Below are 12,410 nucleotides of genomic sequence, written 5' to 3' on the forward strand. Positions count from 1 at the left end.
AACAAGGTATGCACACATGCCTGCTCAGCCGCTCAGTCCTGTCCAACTCTTTGCAGCCCCATGGACTGCAGCCCACCAGGCTGCTCTGTTCCATGGGATTCTCCAGGCAAGAGTACTGGAGTGGGTTGCCATTTCCTCCTCCAGGGGACCTCCCTGACCGGGGGATCAAACTGCGTCTCCTGCACTGGTAGGCGGATTCTTTACCACGGAACCACCTGGGCTTCCCAGCAACATGGTATATTTACATTCAAATGTATTAGTAATTATATTAAATATAAACAGACTAAATAATCTAATTAAAAAACAGACTGACAGGCCAGATGAAAAACAAAACACAATTATATACAAGAGGCACATCTTAAAGATGTAAACAGAAAACTAAAATAGCTCTACTAAAATCATACAAAACAGACTTGAAGGCACATAGCATTGTTTGAGGTAATGGAGGACTTTCCGTAAAGGAAAAAAGGTTCAATTCACTACACAGGCATTATAACTTTAGTTTTGTACATCTAATAACACAGCTTCAAAATATATTTTTTAAATGACAGAATTAAAATGGAAAAAAACATTGTCTATAATTATAATGGGAATATTAGTTTTCTACTGCCACAATATTAGAAATGTCAAACAACACTCATTTACTATTTTACAGTTTCTGCAGGTCAGAATTCTGGGCATGACTTAATTGGATCTCCCACTCAGGTCCCACAAGGCTAAAGTCATGGTGTTAACTGGGGCTGCTAGCTCATTTTATACATCCTTTGCTTGGGGTTCTATTCCAAACTCACTGGTTGTTGGCAGAACACAGTTCTTTGCAGTTGTAGGACTGAAGCTCTCTTCTCTGAGAAGCCATCTGCCATTCCCTATGCGCTGGCCCTCTCCACAACATGCCAATTTGCTTGCTCATGGCCAATAGGAGAGATACTCATGCTTTGAATCTCTCTGACTTCTGGAAGGGCCCAGTTCCTTTTAAGTTCTTTCTGGGTCAGGCCTGCTCAGGATAATTTCCCTTTTGATTAATAATTAATTCAAAAACAACTAATTTTTGACTTTCATTACATTTGTAAAACCCCTTCACCCTTTGTCGTATGATATGACCTATCACAGGACTAAAAGGCAAGAGTACTGGAGTAGGGTGCCATTGCCTTCTCCAAACTATATCCATAGTACCACTCATATTTAAGGGGAGGCTATCATTTTATCAGGCATATACCACAAGGATGGGAATCTTGGAAACTTTCTCAGAACTCTGCCTACCACAGTAAGGAATTTTAACATATCTCTCTCAGTAACTAACAAAATAAGGAGACCAAAAACTTCATAAGAGTATAGATGATTTGAATAAGATTAACAGTTTTTGCCTAATTATATATATAGTACTAAATGGCAACAATGGCAAAAAATATATAGGAGAGATACATATTCTTTTAAAGTATACATGGAATATTTCCCAAGATAAATTATATGCTGGACCCACAACAAATCACAATGAAGTTCAAATGACTGAACTCGTATAAAGTATATTCTCTGATCATAGTGGAATTAAAATATAAATTACATTAAAAAGATTACTAAAAAGTCCCCAATGTTTGGAAATGAAGGAATACATTTCTATACAATCCATGGGTCAAAGAAGAAATCACAAAATATTTTGAACTGCATGTTAATGAAAACACAACATATTCAAACTTGTTGGATGAACTTAAAGCTATGTTTAACAGGAAATTTATACACCTAAAGGGATTTTAAGAAAATAAGAAAGGCTGAAAAATTTATTGTCTAAGTAATCACCTCAAGTCAGGAAAAAGTGACAATATAAACTCAAAGAGACAAAGTCAGCAAAATTAATGAAATAAGAAATAAGATATTAATATACAGAGGATTGACAAAGACAAAAGTCAGTTCTTTGAAAACATTAATAAAATTGATTAGTCCCTACCTAGCAAAACTGATCAAGAATAACAGAGAGAAATAATAATATCAAATAATATCAGAAATGGAAAGGTGAAATCACTACCGATCCAACGAGCATTACAAAGATAAGAGGATATTATGAAAAATTATATAGCAATAAATTGGAAAATGTACATGAAGTGCACAATTTCCTAGAAAAACACAACTTACCAAAACTGACATGAGACTAAGTAGAAAATCTGAGTAGTCCTAAATCTGATAAAGAAATTGAAACTTAATTTAAAACCTTCCCACAGTGAAAACTCCAAGATTGAATAGCTTCACTGGTAATATTCTACTAATCATTTAAACAAGAAATAAGACCAAGCTTACATAAACTCTTCCAGGGAACAGAAAAAGAGGCAACACTTCCCGACTCGTTTTACAAGGCCAGCATCATCTTGATACCAAAACCTGACAAGAACATTGCAAGAAAGGAAAATTACAGGCCAAACTCTCTCATGAGCATAGATGTAAAACCCCAAATACTAGCAAATCAAATCCAACAACATATTAAAAAGAAAAGGATAATACATTCTAACCAAAGTAAGTTTACTCCAAGAATGCAAAACTGGTTTAACATTCAGAAAAATCAATCAATATAATTCAGAACATTAACAGAATGAAGTAGAAAGGGATTTGATAAAATTCAATTCTTCATTTAAAACACAAAACCAAAAAACCCTTTCCCCAAACTAGGATCTTAAGGGACTTCCTTCGATAAGCTAAAGAGTATTTACTAAAAACCTACAGCAAACATCATCTTGTTGAAAGCTCTCCCTCTGCAGTCGGAAAGATAAGGATACTCACTATTATCATTTCTACCCAATACTGTACTGAAGGCCCCAGCCAGTTCAATAAAGCAAGAAAAACAAAGAAATGACATATAGGGATTGGAAAGCTAGAAATAAAACTGTCATTCTACCTCTTCAAGGATATGCAAATTAAAATCACCATACACACCCATTAGAAAGGCTAAAATAAAAACAATGACAACATTAAAGTGCTAGTAGGAATGTAAAGTGGTAAAACCATTTTGGAAAATTAACTATTTTTTGAAGTTTAATGTAAGCATACTATACCACCCAACAAATGCAATCCCAGATATTTGCCTGATAGAAATATGCTCATATATACATCAAAAATGATTTACAAATAGAAATAGAGTCACAGACATAGAAAACAGACTTAGGATTGGGGGGGAGGGATAAATTGGGAGACTGGGTTTGACATATACAACACTACTGTACATAAAATAGATAACTAATAAGGACCTACTCATGGAACAGGGAACTCCATTCAACACTTGTAATGATGTACATGGGAAAAGAATCTGAAAAAGAGTGGATATATGTATATGTACAACTGACTCACTTTGCCATACAGCAGAAACTAACACAACATTTTAAATCAACTATGCCCTAATAAAAATTACTTTAAAAATGATTTACAATATTATTTGTAATAGTCAAAGACTAGAAATAAACTATCCATCAACAGTAGAATAAATATAAACTGTGATCTAATCATATAATGGAATGTTTATACCATAACAAAAAATGAACAAAATACTGTTACACACAACTGAATCTCACAAATGAAACAAATACTTTACATAAAATACACAAGTTAATCATGCAAATTATATAAAGTTCAAAAAGAGAGAAAACTACTCCATGGCATTAGCAATCAGGATAGTGGTTACCCCTGAGAAAGACAGAGGGTTCGAGGTACACATAATTATTCTACTTTATGTCCTGGAGGGTGTTACAATGGGCAAGTTCACATTGCAACAGTTTACTGAGTTGTATACTTATGATCTGTGCACATTTCTTTATTTTTTATTTTTGATCTGTGCACATTTCTCTAGGTTGGTTAACATCACTAGTGATAGCCTGTGGATATCACATACCTCCAGAAACATTTCACCTCGGTAGTAACCTGAAAACCCCATAGTCCAGTCTAATCGGGAGTAATACTTTAGACAAAGTCAGTCTGAGGGACATCCTGCAAAACACCTGACCAGTACTGCTTCAAACTGTCAAGGCTGTGAAAGATAAGGAAAGGCTGGAAAATTTCCAGAGGACAGTGGACAGAGGACAGTGAGGAGACACATGGCAACTAAATGCCATGGGGTATTCTTGACTGCGTGCAGGAAATGAAAAAGGATCTCACTGATGGAAAATCTGGGGGATCACAAATAAAGTCCAGAGTTCAGTGAGCAGTAATGTGCCAGGGAAGACTTTAGTTTGACAAATGTCCCATGGGGTGGTATGTTAGGGGAAACTGAAGCTGGCTGAGGGGTACACAGGAACCCTCTGTGCCATCTTTGCAACTGTCTTGTAATGTAAATTACTAAAATAAAAAAAAAAGTTTATTTTTTAAAAAGTTCAGTATGAAAGTAAACAAGCTGAATAGCTATCTGAACCAGAAGTTGAGTGAGAAAAAAATTACTATTTATATGGTTAGTGCTACATGTTGGACATTTAACATGTAACATTAAGAAACCAAGCATTTCTTGAAAACAGATAGCAAGACAGAAAAAAAAAAAGTTAAATGACAACAAGGAAACATGGTGAAAGACAAATACAAGGAAATATGTTTTAGAGGGGCATCCTACTCTAACAGAATTTGGAAGCCAGACAGACCAGGGTCAAATCTCAGCTCCACCAATTACAGCTGGCCCTCTGTATCCACGGTTGTGGAACACAAGGATATAAAGGGTCAACAATGGGACTTGCGCATCTTTGGATTTTGATATCCTCAGTGAGCCCTGGAACCAATCTGTTGTGGATACCAAGGTATGACTAGACTGACTGTGATCTCTGGCAAGTTATTTCACCTCTTTAATCCAGTTTCCTCCTCTGCAAAATAGATGATGGTAACCACCTACAGAGAATTACAGAGAGGATTAAGCACCTTTCATGTGCTTAATAAAGTGCTTTCCTGGCCCCCAGCCTATTTGTATGAGGAAGAGCTGAAAAGATCACTAGGAGCCAAGAGGCCTAGAGTTCTAGAGTTCATCTCTGTTCCTCACCAGCTACAGGACCCTGCATAAGTCACCTAAACTCTCTGAGACTGTTCCTTCACCTTTGAAAAGAAAAGGGCTGTTATAAATCAGGGATCCACAAACTACAGCCCGCAGGCCAAATGCCACCTACTTCCCTAAACGAAGTTTTCTTGGAACACTGCCACACCCATTTGTTGTTGAATTGTCTACGGCTGCTCTCCCACAACAGCAGAGCTGAACAGCTGTCACAATCTGCCTATCAAAGCCTAAAATACTTACTAGCTGGTCATTTAAAGAAAAAGTTTGCTAATCCTTGGTCAAAATGACCTCTAAAAAGTCCCTTGACTCTAAAAATGTTAAGCTAACACTTAAGGTTAATATGAACTTCAAAGACATGTGATATATACCATTAGACAGATTACAACCTGGAACTTCCAGATGTGCAAGTTGGATTTAGAAAAGGCAGAGGAACCAGAGATCAAATTGCCAACATCTTTTGATCATTGAAAAAGCAAAGAGAAATCCAGAAAAACATCTACTTCTGCTTCATTGACTACGCTAAAGCCTTTGACTGTGTGAATCACAACAAACTGTGGAAAATTCTTCAAGAGATGGGAATACCAGACCACCTGACCTGCCTCCTGCGAAACCTGTGTGCAAGTCAAGAAGCAACAGTTAGAACTGGACATGGAAGAACCGACTGGTTTCAAATTGGGAAAGGAGTACAACAAGGCTGTATGTTGTCATCCTGCTTATTTAACTTATATGCAGAGTACATCATGCAAAATGCAGGCTGGATGAAGCAGAAGCTGGAATCAAGATTGCCAGGAGAAATATCAATCACCTCAGATATGCAGATGACACCACCCTTATGGCAGTAAGCAAAGAGGAACTAAAGAGCCTCTTGAAGGTCAAAGAGGAGAGTGAGAAAGCTGCTTTAAAACTCAACATTCAAAAAACAAACACCACGACATCTGGTTATCACTTCATGGCAAATAGATGGGGAAACAATGGAACCAGTGACAGACTTTATTTTCTAGGGCTCCAAAATCACTTTAGATGGTGACTGCAGCCATGAAATTAAAAGATGCTTACTCCTTGGAAGAAAAGCTATGACAAACCTAGAGAGCATATTAAAAAGTAGAGACATAACTTTGCCTACAAAGGTCCATCTAGTCAAAGCTATGGTTTTTCCAGTGGCCATGTATAGATGTGAGAGCTGGACAATAAAAATGGCCAAGTGGGGAAGAAATGACGCCTTGGAACTGTGGTGCTGGAGAAGACTCTTGAGTCCCTTGGACTGCAAGGAGATCCAACCAGTCAATCCTAAAAGGAATCAACCCTGAATATTCATTGGAAGGACTGATGCTGAAGCTGAAACTCCAATACTTTGGCCACCTGATGTGAAGAGCCGACTCACTGGAAAAGACCCTGTTGCTGGGAAAGATTGAGGGCAGGAGGAGAAGGGGATGACAGAGGATGAGACGGTTGGATGGCATCATTGACTCAATGGACATGAGTTTGAGCAAACTCTGGGAGATGGTGAAGGACAGGGAAGCCTGGTATGCTGCAGTCACGGGGTCACAAAGAGTCGGACATGACTGACTGACTGAACGACAACAGGCCAGTACACTGTAATTTCAAGATAGTTAATAAAAATTTTCCCAAGCCCAATGCCTATCTGCTTTCCAAGTGTCCTATCTGTAATCTCCATACTCTTGAAATTGAGTAAGGGATTATGGCCCCTGAGATGAATAGCTAAGTTCCTGACTCAGCCCTAAAACTCACAGGACTACATGAATAGAACCCCCGATTTTCTAGATTTCAGAGCATCTGTCCTATTCCAACTCAGAGCAAAGACCCCAGAGAACTGGCACCTAGCAGTGAAACAGGGGCTGTGAAGGAATCCTCTGACAACCGCACGCACCTCCAACCACGAGGTACACAACTGTGAGCAGGGAGCCTGGGAATACCAACTGAGTGCTCCCTAAAAAACTATAAAAGAAAAAAGGAAGAGGCTGCTATGTACCCTTAGTTTCTTCCTTTCCTGGTAGCTCCCTGCCTCAAAGGAGAACAATGAATATATTCTCATATTCCAAATATCCTAATATTAGACTAGCTCTCTAAGAGTCCTAAGATAACCTAAGCAGAACAGGTCCTCTCTTCCTTCAACAGCTGTTAAGACCGCAGCTCTGGAATCAGTCCTGTATTCAAATCCTGGCTCAGCCTTTGCTTTGTGATGGCAAACAACTTCCTTAGATTTTTTTGCCTCAGGTAGCTCACCTATAAGATGAGAACAGTAATTGCCTGCATCATTGGATTTTGGCAATTTAAATGGAATAATACATAGTACTTAGCTTAGCGCCTAGCTTTGTGTTTAACAAACATTGGCTACTGCATGCTTGCTTCATGCTAAATCACTTCAGTCGTGTAGGACTCTTTGAGACCCTATGGACTGTAGCCTGCCAAGCTCCTCTGTCCATGGGATTCTCTAGGCAAGAACACTGGAGTGGGTTGCCATTTCCTCCTCCAGGGGATCTTCCCAACTCAGGGATCGAACCTGCATCTCTTACATTTCCTGCATTAGCAGGCAAGTTCTTTACCACTAGCGCCACCCAGGAAGCCCACTAACCCTTACATATTTTACATATCACCACCAAATTACCTATTTTCGGAATTATTTTCCTCTTGAAATTTTTCAACCCCACATATGAAATAGATGATATTTTTCTTTTCTTTCAAGAAAAAAAAATAATAAAAATATTAATCAAGGGTCCTTTCCTTCAAAGCTCTACTCTCTCTACCAAATTATTCTTTCTTCTACTTCCTTGCAATTCAGTTTTAAGTAACTGGTCATGCAATCATGATTGTATGAAATTCATATTTGCATGGAAAAGTACAGCAGAAATATGAAATGTAAAAGGAATGCCTTTTCAAAAGAGACCTCAGTTCAAAAGGAATACATTTGAGAAGAACTAATTCCAATTTCAGCTTAGCAAAACCAAAACACATATAAAATTCCTTTTAGTGGAGAAACCTGAAAAAAATTGGAGGCTAAAGCAGATAAGTAGCATCTCCAATCCATTTATGTATTTCTTGGGCATAAATTTAAAAATCAAAGTAATAGAAAATAGCTTAATATTTTTTGCCAAAATTGGACAATAGTAGTATGGTAGACAGAGTACAGATTCTGGGGTCAAATAAACCTCACTTCAAATCCTAGTTTCATTATTCTGTAAATGTCAAAGTAGGGATGACAGTTTTCCCTGTTCTATTATGCTGCTCTTCTCAGATGCGTAAAAACCCGGTCTCTGTCAATATTTGGTCTTTCCTAATACCAGGCTGTCAAATAAACACTTATTTGTACTGAAAACAGGGAAGAGGTTGATACAGCAGGCAATTCTTCAATTAAAAAAAAAAAAAGTCGTTTAAAAGAAATTACAATAGGTATCCTCAAGCAATTCTAGCATTACTAGTTTCTTTATGTAAAACAAATGTAAAGATCAGATGAGTTCAGCCTTCCCTTCCAATAAAGAATAACACGAGTGCGGAGGTGGGCAAACCAGGGCCAGTATCCCCTTAGCAAACGAGGCTTCCCATTTCCCTGACCAAAAGTGAATGATGCATTACAGACAATGTTGGATTAGCACAGATCAGCGTAGGAGATAGAAACCTAAAGTTATTTAACCTATTTATACTAGAGTCACTAAAATGAAGAAGGGACACCCTGTATTCCCAGTACCTTTCAGAGATAAAACCATCCGAGGACATCTGGGTTCCAAGTATTTCTTGAGATCATCCCAGGCCTTTTTAATAGCAGCATAATGGTCAATATATCTTCCTACATCAGAGTAAGTATCAATGAAGAGGGATTTCCAACACTGGTTCTTCTGTGTTTTCTCTTCCCTAAATAGATTTAAAAAATAAAATTAAAAATCTTTTACAATGAAGTTAGCATATATTTTAGACACTTACCAACATACTTTATTGGGAGTTTGTGGCTACTTTTGTCTTCCTTTTATTTTAGCTATAAATGAAGACTAGATAATAAACAGTAACACATACATCAAAAAATTTAACAAGTTATTCCTGGAATAGTGGGATTATGAGTCACTTATTTTTTTACTTTCTATTTATTATTTTTGTAAGTTTTCTAATCCTTAATAAGATATAATATGAATAACATATGGGATATGAATTTCAACTTACTCCTAAAAACATACCAATTATAAAATTTTAAAATATATATTTAGCTTTTCCATTTTAGAGAACATTTCGAAACTAATGACTGACAGGCTATATTAATCTATCTACACAGGATTAACCAGAGAATCAATACAGCACAGCAAAGAAGTCAAAATTCAACATTTCTGTCTGGTACAATTCCACAAACATTTACTGTCTATTTAGCCACTGAGGACACTGAAACTAAGGTACATTTTTTGCCTTCAAAGAATGTAATCTAATCAGGGAGAAAGAATGAAATATAAATTTAAGAGTCAGAAGCGGTACAGGATAAGGCAGCCAGAATAACACACTAGTAGCTTGGACCTTATCCTCTAGGAAATAGAGTCACTGAAGAGTTGTAACAGGGGAGTGAAAAGAGCGGACCTGTGGTTGTGGTTTGGGAGGGGTGTATACTAGAGTCAGAGAGACCGGTTGGAAAGGTTCTGCAGCAGTTGGTAAGGGCCGATGAACTGAACTAAAGCTGTGGTGGCTAAATGAAATGAGAAGAAAGATTCAAGAAACATACAGGGGCTAAACTCAGAAAGGCTTGGTCACTGAATGAGATAGGGAGAGAAGGACAGAAGAGTCTTGGGATGCTTCCCCTCTCTCGCTTGGATGCCAGGATGGATGGTACCGCTATGACGGCAGGAATACAGGAGGACCTGGTTTAGGGATGGGGAGAACAATTCAGGGTGTCGTATGTACGTGTGTGTGTGTATTTTGGGGTGAGGGGAGTGGAAGGAAGGAAGTAACCTTTTATTCATCGAAGTAATACACATATTATTAAAACCAAAAAGTACCAAAGAACTTATAATGAAAAGCTAGGCAGTCTCCTGTTCTTCGTCCAACTCTTCAAAGGAAACTTTAGTTACTTCTGGAAGGTATCTCTATAATTCTAAATGCTTGTTCCTCCAGCTATATTTTTTAATTTTTTAAATTTGTGGCTGCACTAAGTCTTTGCTGCTGCGTCTGGGCTTTCTACGGTTGAGGTGAGCTGGGGCTACTCTCTAGCTGTGGTGTGCCAACTTCCCATTGCAGTGCCTTCTCTTGCTGCAGGGCACAGGCTCTCGAGCACGTGGGCTTCAGCAGTCGTGGCAAGTGGCCTGAGGAGTTGCAGCACACAGGCTCGGAAGTTGTGGCACATGGGCTTAGCTGCTCCACAGCATGTGGGATCTTCTTGGACCAGGGATTGAACCCACGTCCCCTATGCTGGCTGGCAGATTCTTAACCACTGGACCACCAGGGAAGTCCCTATTCCTCTAGTTCTTGATTTATCAATTTTTTATCTATCTACTGATACCCCAAAGAATCAATAAAAGGTCAGGATGAAGCAAAATGTAAAATTCCTTCTTCCTCATTCTTTCTCCTTCCAATGTTTAGAGGCTCTGTTATTTTTAGTTCTACTCAATAGCTTAGCTTTAAATAATATCTTTAAATCTGTTTCTTGCTTTACCAACTTCAGTTACCACCTGACTCCCCTCAACCTAAGAAAAAGATATTAGCAATCCTACCCGTTCTTTCACCTTTTCCAACTCCCACCTTCTGTCATCTACACTTTTATTCTATCAGATTAATTAAAATTACTGAATTCAGTGAACCCTGTGGATCATCCAGGGGAAAGGTCCAGCAGACAGTTTATGCAAACAAATCTGGGGTTCAATGGCAAAGTCTGGGGTGGACACTCAGGTTTGGGAATTAGAAGTATACAAGTCATCTCTACAAATTGCAGCAGCGCACGCGGGAGACTTCACAGAGGGAGAAGAGCAGTCAGCCATGGACAGAAGGTTGGAGAACACCTGAGTTTACTGGCAGGCACAAGAAGAGCCATCAAAGGTCTTAAAGAGACAAGGCTCAGAGAGGAAAATCAGGATAGACTAGCACTAATGAAAGCCAAGGGCCCAATTTCAAGAATACATGTTTCCCAAATACTCACTCGGATATCAGCCAGTATTTTTTGCAATGTCTTCTCCACAGCGGATCATGACTTGATAGCTGGCTGAGTCTTCGACTGACATAGCAACAGCTGGCAGTAACCAGATTCATGGTTAGTATAAAAGAAAACAAGAAAGCAATTTAGAAATGAAGATGAAAATATTCAATGTTAAGTTCTGTTTTGTTCCTTTTGCTTTTCTTCCACTACCTTCCCTTCTAACCATACAACAGTATTTTCTAAAACCTGTTTAATGTGTTAGCTAGTATAATTACCTTGTGAGTAGTGAAATCTTAACTATTTGAGTTCACAAACACACTGCAAAATGTCTACAATTTTAATTTTCATACAAAAGTCTATGAAACATATAAACCATTGGAGTTATTTCAAATCAAAGAGTCTTCCTATACTCATTATTGGGCAGTAATCATTTCTACAAATAGAAATGTTATGCAGAGGTAAACAAAGTGTTTTTTCTTTTTAAGATCTGTGAGACATTTGATATTAAATACATAGGCCTTCTGTTCTAATTTTTTTTTCTTAACAGGAATATGTAGCCAAAAACACTTTTCAATTATAGGAACTATTGGAAAACCCACTTATAAAAGATGTTAGATTCACAACAGTTCTGATTCAGTATCCAACTGAAGCAATTCAACTTAGGGTCAACTGCTCAAAAATATGAAATATTAGAAATAATTTTCTTATTATATAGAGATTTCTAACACAATAGTGCTTGATTCCTGTAAATCCTTCCCTATGTAATTAATTCAAAAAAGAATGAACTTGAGATTTTAAAAAATGGATTTCTATCCTTTCAGAAGAGAAATCACAAGTTAGAGAAAGTAGGTAGGTATTAAAAGATTTTACTTGGGCAATAACTGATCAATTAAGGGAATCTTAAATAACATAGGATTTGTCAAGGCCATGAGTGGGGCATGTTAAAAAACAACTGATGCTAAACAGAATAGGCTTTGTTCACTTTTCAGATTTTACACAAACATCATTCTCATCCTTTTCAGCCTCTCTCAGGAGACGCCCAAACTAACATTTGCAAAACTAGGAATCCCTCCAATTTTGTGAACTCAAAAGTCCCCTATCTCTTTTTTAGGTCCTTCTCTCTCAATATCCCAAGAGTTAAACAACAGAAAAGAATCTCTGGAATGTGTACCAGAAGTGATTTTTGATGGACATTAAGGATGAAAACTACTGTCCTAGAGATTCTGACTCAGTTGGCATGGGGTGAAGTCTGTATCTCGGGCATGATATGTATATTTTTAAAGTGCC

General features: G+C 37.8%; 1 protein-coding gene across 1 annotated transcript in view; it reads right to left on the reverse strand.

Annotated features, from left to right (window-relative positions):
• Nucleotides 1–12,410, reverse strand: part of FBXO3 (F-box protein 3) — a 33,601-nt gene that overhangs the window by 18,022 nt on the left and 3,169 nt on the right. The window contains exons 2-3 of the mRNA XM_040258984.1: nt 11,127–11,216; nt 8,709–8,872 (exon numbers count right to left, since the gene is read on the reverse strand). Coding sequence (XP_040114918.1) covers nt 8,709–8,872; nt 11,127–11,216 — 254 coding nt within the window. The remainder of the gene's footprint in view (nt 1–8,708; nt 8,873–11,126; nt 11,217–12,410) is intronic.

The sequence above is a fragment of the Oryx dammah genome, unplaced genomic scaffold, assembly GCF_014754425.2.
Source record: "Oryx dammah isolate SB20612 unplaced genomic scaffold, SCBI_Odam_1.1 HiC_scaffold_17, whole genome shotgun sequence".
Lineage (NCBI taxonomy): Eukaryota > Metazoa > Chordata > Mammalia > Artiodactyla > Bovidae > Oryx > Oryx dammah.